At 34.0% G+C, this 17,435-nt stretch overlaps 1 protein-coding gene across 9 annotated transcripts in view; it reads left to right on the top strand.

Annotated features, from left to right (window-relative positions):
- Positions 1 to 13,717, top strand: part of LOC136034891 (uncharacterized) — a 40,858-nt gene extending 27,141 nt beyond the window's left edge. For all 9 annotated transcript variants that reach the window (XM_065716382.1, XM_065716383.1, XM_065716379.1 and 6 more), the window contains 2 exons: positions 10,378 to 10,448; positions 12,843 to 13,717. In XM_065716382.1, the coding sequence (XP_065572454.1) occupies positions 10,378 to 10,448; positions 12,843 to 13,549 (778 nt within the window). In that variant the 3' untranslated portion in view covers positions 13,550 to 13,717. The remainder of the gene's footprint in view (positions 1 to 10,377; positions 10,449 to 12,842) is intronic.
- The last annotated feature ends 3,718 nt before the right edge of the window (positions 13,718 to 17,435 follow it).

The raw sequence follows: 17,435 nt of genomic DNA, 5'->3' as shown, positions 1-17,435 counted from the left end.
GAAGTTCCCATTTCTTTTAAACCTTTCTTCATGACACCTTCCCACCCAACCCCTAGACATAGACATAGACATAGACATTTTTTATTTTCATCAAAAACGTATAAATTAAACAAAGAATTTACCATTAACGGCCACTCTTAAGACAGAAGAGTCCTGACTGTGGCCGCAATTCTAACCACCATGATCTGCTAAATCATTTCCTCAAATGATTTTGAAGAAAAAAAATCCTTGGGGGGGGGGGGGGGTAAAAAAAACTAAATAATTAATATTAAATACTAAATAAATAAATACTCTTTCCTCTTATCACACTTCTCTCCTTTTTAAAAAATGGAATTTAACCATTCTCTTGAATGATGCCAGACTTACTGCCGCTCTGACCAATTCTGGAAGGTCATTCCAGACGCTGACACCTATGTTCCTGAGAACAAATCCTGCTCTCGTTGTATTTCTTCTCTCGTGAGTCAAATCCTCCGAATTTCGGGTAAAATAAGGGTGATAAAACGAGTTAGTTTTAAAAAAATCATGAAAGTACTCAGGGCTTACCTTATTTACACTTTGAAAAACAAAAATCGCTAGCTGGTAATCGCGTATCTCGCCTATGTTCAAAATATCGTTCTTTCTAAAACACTCTGCAGTATTCTGACAGTTTTGAAATTCTCCTATCAGACGCAGTGCTTTGTTTTGTAATATTTGAGTTCTTTTATAATTCATCACGAAATTGCTTGCCCAAACAGAACAACCGTACGTGATGTAGGGGTGCACAATAGCACTGTATAACAATTTGACAACTGCTACCGGGAACACTTTTTTCAGCCTCCTCATCACTCCCAATCCTCTAGCTGCTTTTGCTGACACTATTTCACCATGCTTCTTCCAAGACAAATTACAATCAATATAAAATCCGAGATATTTACAAAAAAAAAACCTGTGTTATGCCAACACCGTTATAAAGCACATTTTCAAGAAGTTCAGGTACACCAGTTCTACTAAACACCATAAAATTTGTTTTTCTTGGATTTACTGAAAGTGAGCTTAGAGCTGTAAAAACATGAAGCCGACTAAGGACGTGGTTCGCTTTTTGCACAACCTCTTTTGAAGTCCGGGCAAACACTGTGATAGCTGTATCATCGGCGAAAGAGGTTAAAACTGAATCATTTAGATAAAATCGAAGAGTATCCACATATACCAAGAAGAGTAACGGGCCAAGGACTGATCCTTGGGGAACACCACAATTTATAGGCATAGCTGCACTAGATATATCACTCATCACCACCTTCATTGATCTTCCACACAGATAAGACCGAAACCAACTTAATGCTGTATCTTTAATTCCAAGGTTCCGCAGTCTTTTCAGTAGAACTTCAAAATCCACAGTGTCAAACGCCTTCTTCAAATCAATAAAAATAGTTAGAGGGATCAAATTATTTTCTAACGCACTATTTACACAATCTAAAAGGTGATGAACGGCATGCACTGTAGAATGACCTTTTCTAAAACCAAACTGCGAATCTGACAAAAACCCAAGCGAATTCATGTACTCGTATATTTTCTTATACACTACTTTTTCATAAATTTTTGAGAAGAGCGGTAGAATGGATATTGGTCTCCAGTTCGAAATATCTCTTTTATCGCCTCCTTTATGGAGGGGTATAACTTTTGCCCGCTTTAGTTCGTCAGGAAACACACCTTTTTGAATAGATAAATTGACTAGATATAATATCACAGGTAAGAGATACGCAGCAACTGCTTTAAATGCTTTAATGTTTAGGCCATCAACACCAGCTGCATTAGATTTGATCGATTTCACTGCTTGGGTAATGTCATCCATAGTACATTCGGTAAAGTAAAATGAGTGATGAAGACCGCGGTTATCGTCAAACTCCTCAGTATCTAGCTGTCCGCTTTGATCTTTTGCCTCTTGGTTTATTTGCGATCCTATTTTGGTAAAAAACTTACAAAACTCTTCACTAACTTCTTGCCTCCCACTCACAATTCTTTCACCTATGGCTAACTGTTCAGTTGATGCTGAATCCTTACCATTGCCGAGAACGCTTTTAATAGTCAGCCAGGTCCCTCTAATGTTTCCTTTCTGCGATTTTAATTTCTCTCCGAAATACTCCCTCATTGCAGCTCGACGTGCAGAATTCACCCTATTTCTTGCCTTTCTGTACTCTTCCCAACTGTCATCACTCTCACAATTGAGATAATCTGAGAATAGTTGGTCTCTCTTCTTCATCATTTCCAGTATCTCTTCCGTAATCCATGGCTTCCGCGGTTGGTTTTTCTTCTTAGTTGCAGTTTTTAATGGGCAACACTGATCATAGATGGGAGACAAAATACTCATAAATTTATCAAAAGCAGTCGAGGGGTCTTCTTTCTCCGCCATGACTTCTTGCCATGATACTGTGCTGATTTCTTCTTTAAATTTCCTGAGATTTTCAACTTTCATCATTCTAAATTGAAACTTAGTAGTGGTTTTATGTTTACAGCCAAATCTTTTAATGGTGCAAAATAATGGTAGATGGTCCGACCCAGGGTGTAAGACAACGTCAGCACAGCACTCCACAATTGCATCCGAAGAAAGGAAGATATTGTCAATCAGAGTTGCCGAATGATCTGTTATCCTAGTTGGGATTGAAACTGCGGGATAAAGGTTATGTGAAAGCATAAGGTTAAAAAAATCAAGGTTTACTCCTTCTAGATTTAAAAGATCAAAGTTAAAATCGCCTAAAAAAATACATTGGAGTTTAGTACTTGACATTCTTTGAAGAAATCCATCGAATTCTCCAAAAAAATCATCTGGGTTTGCGCTGGGCGGCCGGTAAACCAAAGAAATGATGAACTTTCTATTTTTCTCTAACTCTATTTCTATTGATAAAGTTTCGAGCTTACCTTCATTCCAGAGAGTTAAATCATCTCGAATTACGTAATCCAAAGAATTTGCTAGCAGAAAAGTCAAACCTCCTCCTCTAATTGAACTCCTTGATTTTGATACAAGTTTATAGCCTGGAAAAAAATGTGACGAGAGGAAAGTGTCATCGGTTACGAACGACTCGCAAATCCCTAATATTTCTACTTTATTTTTATAAAGATCTAGCAGACGGGCGACCTCATGGTGGTTAGAATTCAGATGACAATTCCACTGAGCCACAGTCAAAGACTCAGATTGTCCAGGCATTTCAATATCACTTAACCGAATATATTTGCTACTCCGCAGCGGCTTAAATGGATGACCCACAAAATCCTTCGCTACCGATAACGACAAAACATCTTCAATACGAAACGGCGAACTTTGCAACAAGTCCAAACGGGACTGCTGCATATCATTATTTACTTGAACAGCCATTCATAATATAGTACAGACCGCATTTGACGGTAAGGAAATATACAGAAGAGGGATAACGAAAAAACTAAAAAATATTCTAAACTCCAACAAGAAAAAGAAAAAAAAAATGAACGGAAATGAAAACGATTATCACTATCACTGATATTACAAAAGATCATCGATACCCCAAATACGCTGAATGGGACTAACACTAGACTGTCGCACAAAAACTCTCCCCTGATCAGACCATACACATCGGTTTCCAAATTTATCTCTGGCATCATTCAGTAACTCACGCTTTTTCTTTGTAAGATTTTCAGATACAAAAATTCCACTATTTGCAAGATTCTTCTTTGCTTTGAAAACGGCGCTAGCAATGTCCTTAGAACGAAATTTCACGAGCACGGGAGCCACCTTGTCCGGTCTTTGTGAGTTACTAGAACCCAGACGGAACCGATGAACACTCACAACATCGGAATTTGCGATACTAGACAGGCCCATTTGGTCTCGTATGATATGATTAATTGCTGGATTTAGATTTTGCGATGGGTTCTGTTTCACACCGTTAAATAAGAGAGAATCTAGCTTAGCTTCCTGCTCATAATCGTCAACTTTCGCCTCTAGTTGAGTTACCCTGTTCTCAAGGATTTCAATAGCATGCAAGTAACTTTTGAGCTGTTTTTCAATGATGTTAAACTTTGGGCTAAATTCTATAATGATCGCATCGTGTATTTCTGAAACCATGGTCTCTGTCGGAAACTTGGCAGTACTAGCCGCTGGAGTTGACCCGGTCGATTTCAGTTTTTCGGCTATTTTCTTTTCAATTGTCTCTGATAAATTTTTCTTTGTAGCGAGCAAATCCTGCTCGGTAGCATTAACAAGATTTCGCAATTCTGCTGCACAATCAGCAGCAGTATTTGAACCCTTCAGATACTGTTTATAAACATCCGGATAATCACGTAATTCATCAAATGCAATATCTACTCCTCTTGTTTTCTTGGCTGAAGCTTCCGTTACATTATCTTTATAACTGACAAGCTGCTCAGAAGTAACTAATTGACGATCATGTTTTTTTCCATAGCAGAAAACGTGATACTTTTTAGGCCCTTTCGAAGTGGGGACAGACTCCAGAATCCGAACTGGCCATAATGGGTAGCCTGCGAACCTAGCTAGAAAGAGATCCCCTGGTTTGGTGTTGACAGGTACATTTTGACTCATTTTGAAACTGGGATAAGGGAAGCAATCGTAAGGGAAGTGTTGGAGGCTGTCTACCTTGTCCCCGCAATTTAAGGGGCAAGCCCGGCGGGGACCACGGCTCTTGCAAACAACTCACTCACCCCTCTTCTGCTTACTTTTCTCCTCCCACCCAATTAATTGTCAATTGCCAATAAATATCGGAAAGTCTATAAATATCGGATAGCCTTAATTATATATGTTATACAGGTCACTGATCATGAGAATATCAATAAGAAAATCCATAGTTCCCAAGGGAATTTTCACTCAAGAAGAAAAATAATCCGCTTATTCAAATTATAATCCCTTGGTCACTGAATTAAATATTAGCTGTAGGTCAGGTAGAGACTATAATCCTTTAGTAATAGTTTATATCCAAAAAAGGTCCTCACACCATGAACTCTGAATGAACACTAGCTGCTGAACTGAGCTGCTTTCTGTTTAGCCCTAGACAGTTGGCAGAAAAAGAACAATCTTTGGCAATTTGTCATCCTTCATCCGCAATACATGCCCTTGCCATCTCAACCTTTCTCTCATTATAGCCCCAGAAAGTGGGATTGAATTACACTTTTCGTTCAGTCTACTGTTTGAAATACTGTCAGTCAGCCAGGTACCCAGAACAATCAGTAGACAATTTTTTGGAAAAACATATAGCAAATATTCATCGGCTTTCTGGAGTGCCCATGCTTCAGAACCATATTTGAAATAATTCAGCATTTAATGTCACTGTTTATCTAATCACAATATTTGCATAAACTTTATTTATGCAATATTTGTTAAGTATCTACGCCTCGTTGTCCGGTATTGATAGGGTGTTCAGCATTGACGGCTGGGAAGATCAAAAAACAAATTAAATGCTGAGCGTCCAGTACGGCTTCAGAATAGAGTAAACACTTGCATTCCATACTATTGTACAATAAGAGGCATATGACATAGTTGAAGAATGAGCCTTTATTCTCAAGATCTAACCAGGGACAGTAAATTTAGACTTTCTTAGAAACCGAAAAATACCTGCAGACCTTCATTCTCATCGAACTATTGAGGTGCTTCAAGGATGCATTTTCTTCAAGAAGAGTAACTAGAAATCTGACATTCTTTGGCCTGGTGATTGAACTATTTTGTATATGGATTTCTGGTAACTTCAGACAAGCTTCAGAAATTCTCAGGAAAACTATGGGTCTTAGAAATATTTTAGGACAAGATAGTTAGGTTCGAACCATAATAGTAACCTCTCGTACATATTCACTAGATTTGAAGAAACCTCCGATTCTATTCCATAAACAATAGTAAGAGCGCTCTCGTTAGCAAAAGCAACAAGAGTATCCAAATGAGGGGAAACATTATTATGGGCATGGAAAGGCATGAGAAGTTGTATATTCGAATCTTTCTTAAATCTGGAAAAGTAAGCAGTGCTAAAACTCTAAATTAGAATCCTAGTAGCTGCCTTGAAGAAGCTTGTGGATGAATCAAAACAGGTTTTAAGCCTTAATATTCTTTTTAAGATTCTTTTTTACAAAGTCAAGAATTTTTTGTCGTTAGTATAGGGGATAGAAACTCTAAAACACTGTCACATCCTAGAATTGAGGCTATACATTTCATGACCGAATGTTTCATTGACCTGGAATACTTGAGACGTCACTTTTTGAGAAAGTGCTTTCCCATACTATTGTCCTTTTTTTAAACTGATAACCCTTTTGTCTTCAAACTATTGAAAACACCGTCAATGACAAAAGAATTTAATTAAGAAGTTTTATAGAAGCTTAGAAATGAGCTAAAATATTCTAGATTCAGGACTTGGCATTACTAAGGACATGTGCACGGATATTGGTCTCATCAGTTCACGATTTTTTTTTGTAAATACTGCAAAATAAAATTGCTAGAAGCTAAAAAGCATAAAATTTGAGATTACTGGGCATTGCTGCCCTGCTAAAACTATTTTTTTTTTTTTAAGCCTATCACACTGTCCCTTGAGAGTGTGTCATAAAAGTAAGGCAGCTAACCCTGGCCTTTTGCTTGTTGTTGTATTTACATTATATCTAATTTTGAGCCAGTCGGCGCAAAATCTGGCTGTTTATATATATATATATATATATATATATATATATATATATATATATATATATATATATATATATATATATATATATATATATATATATGTATATATATATACAAATATATATATATATATATATATATCACATATATATAAATATATATATACTAGCTGTTGGGGTGGCGCTTCGCGCCACCCCAACACCTAGTTGGTGGGGGCGCTTCGCGCCCCCCCCCCCCAAGCCCCCCCGCGCGCGTAAGTCGTTACGCGCCATAATAGTTTCGCGCCATTGTAGTTGTGTCCCTATGTCCCACCTGTGAATATAGATAGATATATATATATATATATATATATATATATATATATATATATATATATATATATATATATATATATATATATATATATGGTTTTAACTACGTAAAACTTGCGAATATACAACATTCTTTGCTGTCCCATTGTCTTTGCATATAAATAGATTGTCAGGTTTACCGACTCTTGAACATGCAACATATAATGGTCCATGGGAAAACAATCTGTATTCAGATCTATACCTCATGATTCTAATGATTGCCCTTGAGCTTTGTTGATGGTGATTGCTAATCGACCATTCCCTGTCCCGGTGTCCCGGTCGTCATTTATATCCCTCTGTTTCCCCCGGTGTCCCCGTTGTAGTTGTGTCCCTGTGTCCCGGTCGTCATTTATATTCCCTGTGTCCCGGTCGTCATTTGTATCCCGGTGTCCCGGTCTGTATATACATTCGTTTTTTAGTTTTGTTTTTCTCCTTTATTTTTTTCCTTTTTTTTCTTTTTTAGCTTATTTAGATTTTTAGATTTTTTAGTTTTTTTATTAGTTTTTAGTTTTTTTTTCTTTTTAGTTTTTTTTTGTCCCGGTCGTCATTTATATCCCCCTGTTTCCCCCGGTGTCCCCGTTGTAGTTGTGTCCCTGTGTCCCGGTCGTCATTTATATTCCCTGTGTCCCGGTCGTCATTTGTATCCCGGTGTACCGGTCTGTATATACATTCGTTTTTTAGTTTTGTTTTTCTCCTTTATTTTTTTCCTTTTTTTTTCTTTTTTAGTTTATTTAGATTTTTAGATTTTTTAGTTTTTTTATTAGTTTTTAGTTTTTTTTTTCTTTTTAGTTTTTTTGTAGTTTTTACCTTCTTTTTAGTTTTGTTAGTTTTTTTTTTTTTACTTATGTCCTGGTCGTCATTTATACTCCCTGTGTCCCGGTGCTTTGTTGATTGCTAATCGAACATTCCTTTTGTCCTGGTCGCTTTCTCTTTGAGTGTCGTCATTTATTTTTTTCTTTTTTAGTTCTTTTAGTTTTTACCTTTTTTAGTTTTTTTTAGTTTTTTAGATGAAATTTTTTTTTAGTTTTTTTCTTTTTTTCTTTTTAGTTTTTTATTGGTTTTTACCTTTATTTTAGCTTATTTTTCAGTTTTTTCCTTTTTTTTTAGTTTTTTTTTATTTTTTATTTTTTTTAGTTTTTTACCTTTTTTTAGTTTTTTTAGTTTTTTAGCTTTTTTACTTTTTTTATTAGTTTTTAGTTTTTTGTAGTTTTTGCCTTTTTTTAGTTTTTTCAGTTTTTTTTTTAGTTTTTTATTGGTTTTTACCTTTATTTTAGCTTATTTTTCAGTTTTTTCCTTTTTTTTAGTTTTTTTTAGTTTTTAGTTTTTTAGTCTTTTACCTTTTTTTAGTTTTTTTAGTTTTTTTAGTTTTTTAGCTTTTTTATTTTTTTTTATTAGTTTTTAGTTTTTTTTGTAGTTTTTGCCTTTTTTTTAGTTTTTTTAGTTTTTTAGCTTTTTTATTAGTTTTTAGTTTTTTTTGTAGTTTTTGCCTTTTTTTAGTTTTTTTAGTTTTTTAGCTTTTTTGTTTTTTTTATTAGTTTTTAGTTTTTTTTGTAGTTTTTGCCTTTTTTTAGTTTTTTCAGTTTTGATGTCACCTGATCCAGTTTTTTTCAGGTGACGTCACCTGATCCACGATCCACAGATCCACAGACAACTTATTTTTATATATATAGATAGTTTTTTTTTTTACTTATGTCCTGGTCGTCATTTATACTCCCTGTGTCCCAGTGCTTTGTTGATTGCTAATCGAACATTCCTTTTGTCCTGGTCGCTTTCTCTTTGAGTGTCGTCATTTATTTTTTTCTTTTTTAGTTCTTTTAGTTTTTACCTTTTTTAGTTTTTTTTAGTTTTTTAGATGAGAATTTTTTTTAGTTTTTTCCTTTTTTTCTTTTTAGTTTTTTATTGGTTTTTACCTTTATTTTAGCTTATTTTTCAGTTTTTTCCTTTTTTTAGTTTTTTTTTATTTTTTATTTTTTTTAGTTTTTTACCTTTTTTTAGTTTTTTTAGTTTTTTAGTTTTTTAGCTTTTTTACTTTTTTTATTAGTTTTTAGTTTTTTTTGTAGTTTTTGCCTTTTTTTAGTTTTTTCAGTTTTTTTTTAGTTTTTTATTGGTTTTTACCTTTATTTTAGCTTATTTTTCGGTTTTTTCCTTTTTTTTAGTTTTTTTTAGTTTTTAGTTTTTTTTAGTTTTTTACCTTTTTTTAGTTTTTTTAGTTTTTTTAGTTTTTTAGCTTTTTTATTTTTTTTATTAGTTTTTAGTTTTTTTTGTAGTTGTTGCCTTTTTTTAGTTTTTTTAGTTTTTTAGCTTTTTTATTAGTTTTTAGTTTTTTTTGTAGTTTTTGCCTTTTTTTAGTTTTTTTAGTTTTTTAGCTTTTTTATTTTTTTTATTAGTTTTTAGTTTTTTTTTGTAGTTTTTGCCTTTTTTTAGTTTTTTCAGTTTTGACGTCACCTGATCCAGTTTTTTCAGGTGACGTCACCTGATCCATCCACAGATCCACACACAGACAACTTATTTTTATATATATAGATATAATCTGGCGTAACGGACAGACAACTTATTTTTATATATATATATATATATATATATATATATATATATATATATATATATATATATATATATATATATATATATATATATATATATATATATATATATATATATATATATATATATATATATATCACATATATATAAACACATATTTGAGTAATAATGTGTGTTACAAGTACAGTTCATTTCCCTATGCTACTAACAAATGTAATGGAGTTAGGAAAGTCCTAGAAATATTTTATGTTAAGTTTCTTTTTATTGGTATTTACAGAATAAGAATTTTTTTCAAGACAAATATGTCTTTTAACAGAAGAGGATATGAATATGTTTATTGGGGGGGGGGAGATTCAACTCTAAAAAGGCTGAGCAGAAACAACAAACTGAATTAACAAACAAATAGAAAGTTAAAATTTCTGTCATGTTGTCACAAAAGAAAACCCAAGGTAAAGATGTGCCTGAATAAAACCAGAACAGCCGTAAAAAGAGTAAATTTAAAATAAATGTCTTATTTATGAGTGAGTAAATTTTTCCTCATACTTAATGCTAGAGTATTGCAATAGGGGTGGGGGGGTTTAAGGTAAGCTAGAGGGATTGATTAAAGTATGTATATAGAGAAGGATTTTTGTGGGAACAAATTTTCTCTGCTGAGGGCTTGAAGAGCTTGTGAGTTTTTTGATGCTTTTTTTTTTTTTTTTGAATGTAAGTATGAATAAGTACTATTACTTCGTCAGTCAGTTATGACTTTAGGCTGCAAATGCTTTTTATTGGTCGCTATTACTAGATAAATAGTAGTACATCTTTTTGTTTTCTTTTTCGTCTAAAATTCTACTTTGTCAGCTTTTTGTTTGTTTTTTGCTATAGGCATCGGAAGAATCATGGACGTTTTCCAGATAAAGACCTTCATTGTGAAATATTAAACGAACATACTACTCGTGAGTTCTGTTTCATTTTTTTAATTTATCTACCCTTGTTTTGAATGAGTAATTATTGACGATCGACTTTTGTTGTTTTTTCCTTGTTTCTTCTTTTGACCAGAAACTATTGTGTATCTATAACTTAGCATTAACTTTGGAACTGCTTAGAAACGAAAATTTTACCAATAATTTACGGTGTTTCAAATCAAAAGTCTTTATAGAAAGAAAAGATGTATCATAATTGATTGAATGTAGCTAAATACTACTTACTCGTCAAAGGCCTGTTGGAAGATAGGCATAAGAACAAAAGAAAAATATCCTTATTCTGTAAGGCTTGTCCTACTCCTTGTTCCTTCTGGTAACGTTCTTCATGGTTTTTATTTGGTCATCAAATAACAGGTCGGAAGTACTGCTATCTTTGTTGACGTATGACACCTCTTACTAGGTCCTGGGGTGATTTAAAAGCTAATTATGAGGCTGGTAAGGTAGTTTTTCCAGTTTATACCTGATATCTTGCTAATGTAGTTATTTTTTAAGGTAAGGATCCTTTTCTCCTGTTGCATATATATATTCTAGAATTAAAAGCTATAAATGAATGCCCAAAAGACATTACTGAATGAACAGTCATCGTTTTTCGGTTGAGAGGGGTCTTTTTTTGTTTACCCAAACTGGTTTTAGCTAATTCAAAGGTCCAGTGGTCACCAATCCTAGACTAAACCTCCTAATTGCAGGATCACTTTTGTTGGACTTGATATCCATGGTACCCTAATTCTCCAACCAGCTGCATTACTTTACCACCGTATTGTGTGCACAGCGGTGAGTTACTTGCTGTCATTAATTTTTTTTTTTCTTTCCGAGCTGGTTTCCAAAAGACTCGGTTTCTCTTGGATTGCAGTAAGAAATCCTTGAATCTGCCCTTGTTTGTCTCAGGATAATTCCATCAGCAAAATCAAGATCTGCTACTCATTTGCTACAGATTTGGATGCCAAAGTCCTTGCAATTCTAGAGTAAATAGTCAATTACAGGGACAAGAAGCTCAGAGAAAAGGACATCCGGTTACTCAACTCCGAAGATTTTATGGACACACCTTGCATAAAGGAGGCAAGTTTATCTCGAATACTTTAATAAGAGAAAATTTTGAAATCCTCAAAGACACGCTACATCTTTTGCCTCTATTTAATTGCACTCCTCGAAGAACCTGCGTAGCAGTTCCCTCGGGACGGAGAGAAGACTGATAACCTTCAGCTACTGCATTTTGATGCGTCTTCTTTCTTGAAAAGTTTGATGGGTTAATGTTTCTCAATGATATCTGAAATTACATATTATACTTAAAAGATGTGAACTTGAAGTACGATTAGTTTTCAAAACACGCAACTATAATTTACTTTTGAAACAATTTGAAGTTGCCGGGTAAAAGTTTGTTCTGATATTAGTGGTAGATGAAATATTATTTGTCAAATTTCCACCATATTTGTGGATGAGGTATATCGGTATGTAGTTTTGTACCTTAAAGCAAATAACCAAAGATTCTAGAATGCACAATGGACTGGGCTTGTTGGTTTTTAGTCCAATTCTAAATTAGAGCAGTCAGGAGTGATAGATATCATATTCTTTTATTCTCATTGAAGCGCTGAAGTTTTTCTTTTTGTATGGATTCAGTATACTTAAAACTTATACAACTATTAAGGGGATTGATGATATTCAAACAGACCTTTTTCTTAATTTAGATCATTATCCTACAGCTTGACAACATCAATGTAAAACTTATCTAACTAGATATTGAAGAAAAATAAACAGGATTCATTTATTAATTAGGTTGCTGGAGAGTGGTATAGCTTAATATCAGAGGTAGTGGAAAAAACTAACATACAAGCATTCAAGCATAAAGTTGTTAACACATTATTTCAGTAAAACCAATTTTTTACCTCTTTGGCGATGAAAAAAAAAAATCGTATCTATTTTCTTTCAATTTTTCATTTTCTCCTTTTCGCCCCATTTCCTCGTGGCTAGTTTCTTGATTTTTTTTTACAAATGACTAACATTATGCTTAACGCTATCTGTATTAATAAATCTTTAAAAATAGCCCAAGGTTATGTAGAAAAGTTTGACTTTTAATATTGGTTTTGTTTGGCATTATGAACTGACTACTTCTGAGATATGCACCAGATCACATTCAAGACTTGGGCACTTTCAAGATCAGCAAGCTTTTGTTTATTGTATGGAACTGGGGGAGGGGATTCAATTGTCATAGTGTTTCTTGCTATATTTTGAAAGTGCATTGAATGAATAGCCAATGGTATATTTCTTTTTCCTTCTATCTGATTTCCAACGTAGCAATTAAATTAACCATGTTTTTTTCTATTTTCTACTGCGGTTTCTTTTATGTATTCATTTTTTTTTTTTTTTTTTTAGTTTACCATGAGCCTTATTCAGGATTGAAGCTTGTTGTTTCTTCTTCTTCGTCAAGGGATTGCGAATTAGTCTCAGTCGCTCAAGAAGTTGAAGTATCTACCTTGAATGAAAACAGTGTAGCATTTGTGGCTTCATCAAATGAGTCTAACCTAAGTTGTGCCGATGGCAATAAAAGTGAAAGCAGCGTTATAAAATCGAGTGGAGAAATCAGTGATTTTAAACTCGAAAATGGTGTGCTTCATGTTCAAATCCCCATTAGTAGTAAGGTGAAAAAAGTATCATTCCTAAGAACTAATAAGGGAAAAATGAAATCAAGTACACTATCTAAGACATGTTTCAGCAATAAAGCGAAGAAAAACACAAGTACAGAGACTGATCAAGTACCCAAGAAAACACTTCAGTCGTCAGTAAGTACGGAGACAGATAATTGCACCTTTATTGGAGCCCCATGTGATGGCTATAGTGTATTACCCGGGGTGTCGACCCAGACTGATTTCGAAACGCCGGTAGAAAAGGGAACTCTTTTTGAAGACCTTTGGTTTTGTGACAGTCAAACACAAACTGGTATGTCTTTTTTAGAGAACTATGGAGAGTTAATGGACAATCAGACACAAACAGCGTTATCTGCTGCTTTTGGTGAAGTAATGCCAAGTTTTGGAATTGAAAGTGCAGATGTTGCCATCCAAACTGCTGTTGACTTCAGTTGATGTTGTCAAATTTTCAGGAAATACAATACAAATTTAGTTTTACAAAATAATTAAATTAACTTAACAAAGTTGTTGTCGTAACTTTTTCTGTTATCTACAAAACCGTCCAAATAAAGCATTTTTTGTGTCTTTATAAAATTTGCTCTGTAAATACACGCTTTTGTCGTAGCATTGTCTTCGGTACCCTATTTGCCCTGAAATCGCATCCAGAGTATGAATCTGGAAATCGAGTCCTGGAGCCTTTGTGCAATAACTATGGTCATATAATTTATTTATAACCCACGGCAAAACTGTGGAGTTACAAAAAGAAACAAACACTTTAAACAAGGGAAATCCCTAACAACAACAACAAAATTACACCAAACGAGTAAGGACAATGCGGATGGGTAGATATATGTACTGTGGGGTAGTTTGCCAGAAAGATGCAACAATTTTAAAGCGATTTTGGGATTCCGTAAACAGATATGATGTTTTGATTCATAAACCACGGAAGCAGATTTAATAAAAACGGGCAAACGGAAATAATACGATCAGATTGACTGGATATCTTCGTTATCACGAATAGGGTAAACTCCTGAAAGAAAAAAAAACTGAGTAGTAAGTAAAAACTGAGTACAATTTAGCTACAGATTTTCCATTATATCCGTTTCGGTCGGCTACAATTTTGGGAAACTAAAAACAAAATTTCCTTTTGTGACTAAGTTCACTGAAGGTGGTAATAGTTCTAGTTCCCCTGATTTTTCTAAGGTACTACTTGTAATGGTGCTTGCAGCAGGAAAACCGGTTCTCACCTGACACCAGAAACTCAGATGTTTTGTGGGAATTTGTTTAACAGTAAACTCTGTAAGCTTCTCCTTACGTCCACAAAACTAACAGTGTTGACTTTATCCAATGAATGTAGAATCAACAACGTTTCGGGTTTTGCTGATACTTATATAATTTTCTACCAAGATTGAGAATGTATGTTTTAAAAAAATTTAGTTAATTTGTTGCATAGTGAATATGGGAAATCGTCCTTCCAAGAAAAATTTCTTCTCTGCCTTATTTTTCTCTGGTAGCTTATATATTTATACTAAAGTCACATGTTTGATATCTGTATAATTGATTAAGCCCCTTTGTATTATTCATTTTGTTCAAATTCGAGAATTTAGATAGGTATCTTGAAAACGCCGGTATAGTAATCAAAAAAGACAACCACCATCAATGCAGTGAAGTCATGGAGATTTTCACATGAAAATTTCTGCATTAGTTGCTTGAAGGATTAGGAGCTTTTTAATCTAAAACAACCATGTCTCCTAAGTTTTTTAGTCCTAAGTGTATTCTTTCTGGTTCCACTATGGAGTTTTTTCACTTTTATTTTTTAGCAGAAGCAAGTTTGAGTTATATTCTTCCACTTTTGTGGATAGCTTCTCAAGCTGCCGCTTTGGGCTCGTAAGCAGTACGTTTCCAGTAGGTGTTTTTTTTTACATTTCTTCGAAAATGAACCAGCTTGTTCATAGATATTGTAAGTGTTGTAAAAGTCTCGTGGATGTTCCGGTTTACTGTGTAGCTTAGGTGCATCTAAATAGTTGAGTTTTGTCTTGTGAATTTTTGCCAGTGCTTTCATTTTTTTTTTTTTTTTACTCTTCTAAGTGCATTCATGTTTTGCATCGAGGGTTGAAATGTATTATTATTATTTGTTGTTATTTTTTAGCTATAACCTTCATAGCTCACTGCATAAAAACAGATTAATACTACTACTAATAATAATTCACTGGAACAGCAAGTCGCCTGATGCCAAAAGAGCTACACATGTTCCTCTTCCGTCCCAAAATATTTGAAATCCTCTTTACACCATCGCAAGAAGTTCCTATTACTCTTATATCTCTTCTTACTATTTACTACTTCTTACATCCTCCCACCCCATTCGGGAACCACCTGCTTTTCGCTTGTCCCTAGACGGTTGGCCGACAAGGGCTATCTTAGCATTCTGTCATCCCAGAACGAGTCCTAGCGATCTCAAACTTTCTCTCATTATAGTCCTCGAAAGGATGATAGAACCATATTTTTCATATAGCTTACTGTTTGAAATACGGTTGGTCTAACGGGTACCCAATAGAGTTAGTAAACAATGTTTCAGGAAAGCATCTAACAATCTTATTTGGTCTTTCGGACAGCCAACGCCTCAGAGCCTTACTTTACCTCTATCTTCTCTGTAGCTTCCAATATTCCAACCTTGATTCGCAGACTTATCTTCCGGTGTTTTCAAACTTTTTTCAATTGTGAAAAGCACCGTTAGCCTTGGCTATTCTATTTTAACACCTTCACTACACCCACTGTCTTCACTGATAATACTACCTAAGTAAGTGAAGCTGTTTACTTGATTGATCTACTCGTTGACCAACATCATCTCTTCAGCTTCACTTATTCCTAGTCTTAGCGACTTAGTTTTCTTAACATTATTTTTTAATTCTAGTCTTGCACCCTAAACTCTCAAAACCTCTAAAAATTCATTCATTTTGCTAACATAAAAGAGATTGAATTATATATATATATATATATATATATATATATATATAATTTTTTGTTATCAAATAATGGTTTATCATTATTGAATAGGACAGCAAGATATGTATATTACTAACGAAGAATAATAAACGAGCAAATAAACCTAATATTCAATAATGTTGCTCTACAAAGGCCATGTTAGTATTAGTACATTCATTTCACAAAAGAAAATTGAACTTTACTCTGTCTTCGTGTTCAAAAATTAGACATGTGCGGAATTAATTGATGCATAAATGCACGTTAAAATGTGTTAATAACACTTTTTCTTCTTCTATAGAGACAGTATATGAGTTTATACTAAGGCCATCTGCAGAAAATCTACATGGAAAGGGGGTAGAAGGTGTGCAAATTTTCTTTGGGGGATCAAGCTGAAGTTTTATTAGACTTTCTTTTTACCATATTAGTATCATATTCTTTTCTGAATACTGGCAAAATTTCATGGTGTATTTATTTTCGGTTCTGTGAGCCCGCTTTTGTCCCTTTCTATTGTTATGCTATAATGACGGTATATTTATATTCGCAAAATGTGATAAACTATGATGAAAACAGGTGTATATATGAGCTCTATTATCCATGAACGGCGTTCAGACACTGAACCCTTACCTGGATTAAGTCTAAGACCTTACTTCAGGCGGTTCAGCTCTTTTGAATCCTATTTGAGCTGAGTTCAATCTTATCGAGCTTCTGCTCACCACATCCATACAAATCGGTAGGATTTTAAGACAAGTGAGAAAAAAAGTTATGGAACTGTACAGATATGAATTAGTGAGAAACTTTACTTCTTTTTATTAATCTGTAACAATTTCTTGCTTCATTACCCAAGCAAAGTAGCTTGTTAAAAAAAAAGTGCTTTCAGGTTTTTGATTGAGTGTTCCCATTTTTGTAGTTCTGACTGGTCTCACCCTAAAGAGCTTACATGTTTTATGTTTCATTGATGAGTTCCTCCAGAAAATTTTTTGTGAACCCATTTACTCATGTGCTTTTTCACTCTGTTAATTCATTTTCCTTGAATTGAACTTTTGGTGTGGTTCATCAGACTCGATCCTTGACAGAATTTGCAGCGTGAAAAACAGTCTGGAGCTCAGGTTAAGATGAAGCCCAGGGTTTTAATTCTGCCTTTTTAGATCTAGAGCTATCATATTTCCTTTTTTCTGTTAATTTGAAATGTATTCATCAAGAGAGAAGTGTATTCACTATGTGCATACCCGAATGTAAATACAGGACTGGGAAAAGATCAGCTAGAATTTTTCTAGTGGATAAAAGGTTGACAGTTATTTGTTGCCAGCTGAAGTAACCACTCTTGCAAGATGGGATACCCTTTATTCAATAAATAGTTCTA

Source organism: Artemia franciscana, chromosome 13, assembly GCF_032884065.1.
Source record: "Artemia franciscana chromosome 13, ASM3288406v1, whole genome shotgun sequence".
NCBI classification, from domain to species: domain Eukaryota; kingdom Metazoa; phylum Arthropoda; class Branchiopoda; order Anostraca; family Artemiidae; genus Artemia; species Artemia franciscana.
This window is presented reverse-complemented; position numbering and strand designations above follow the sequence as displayed.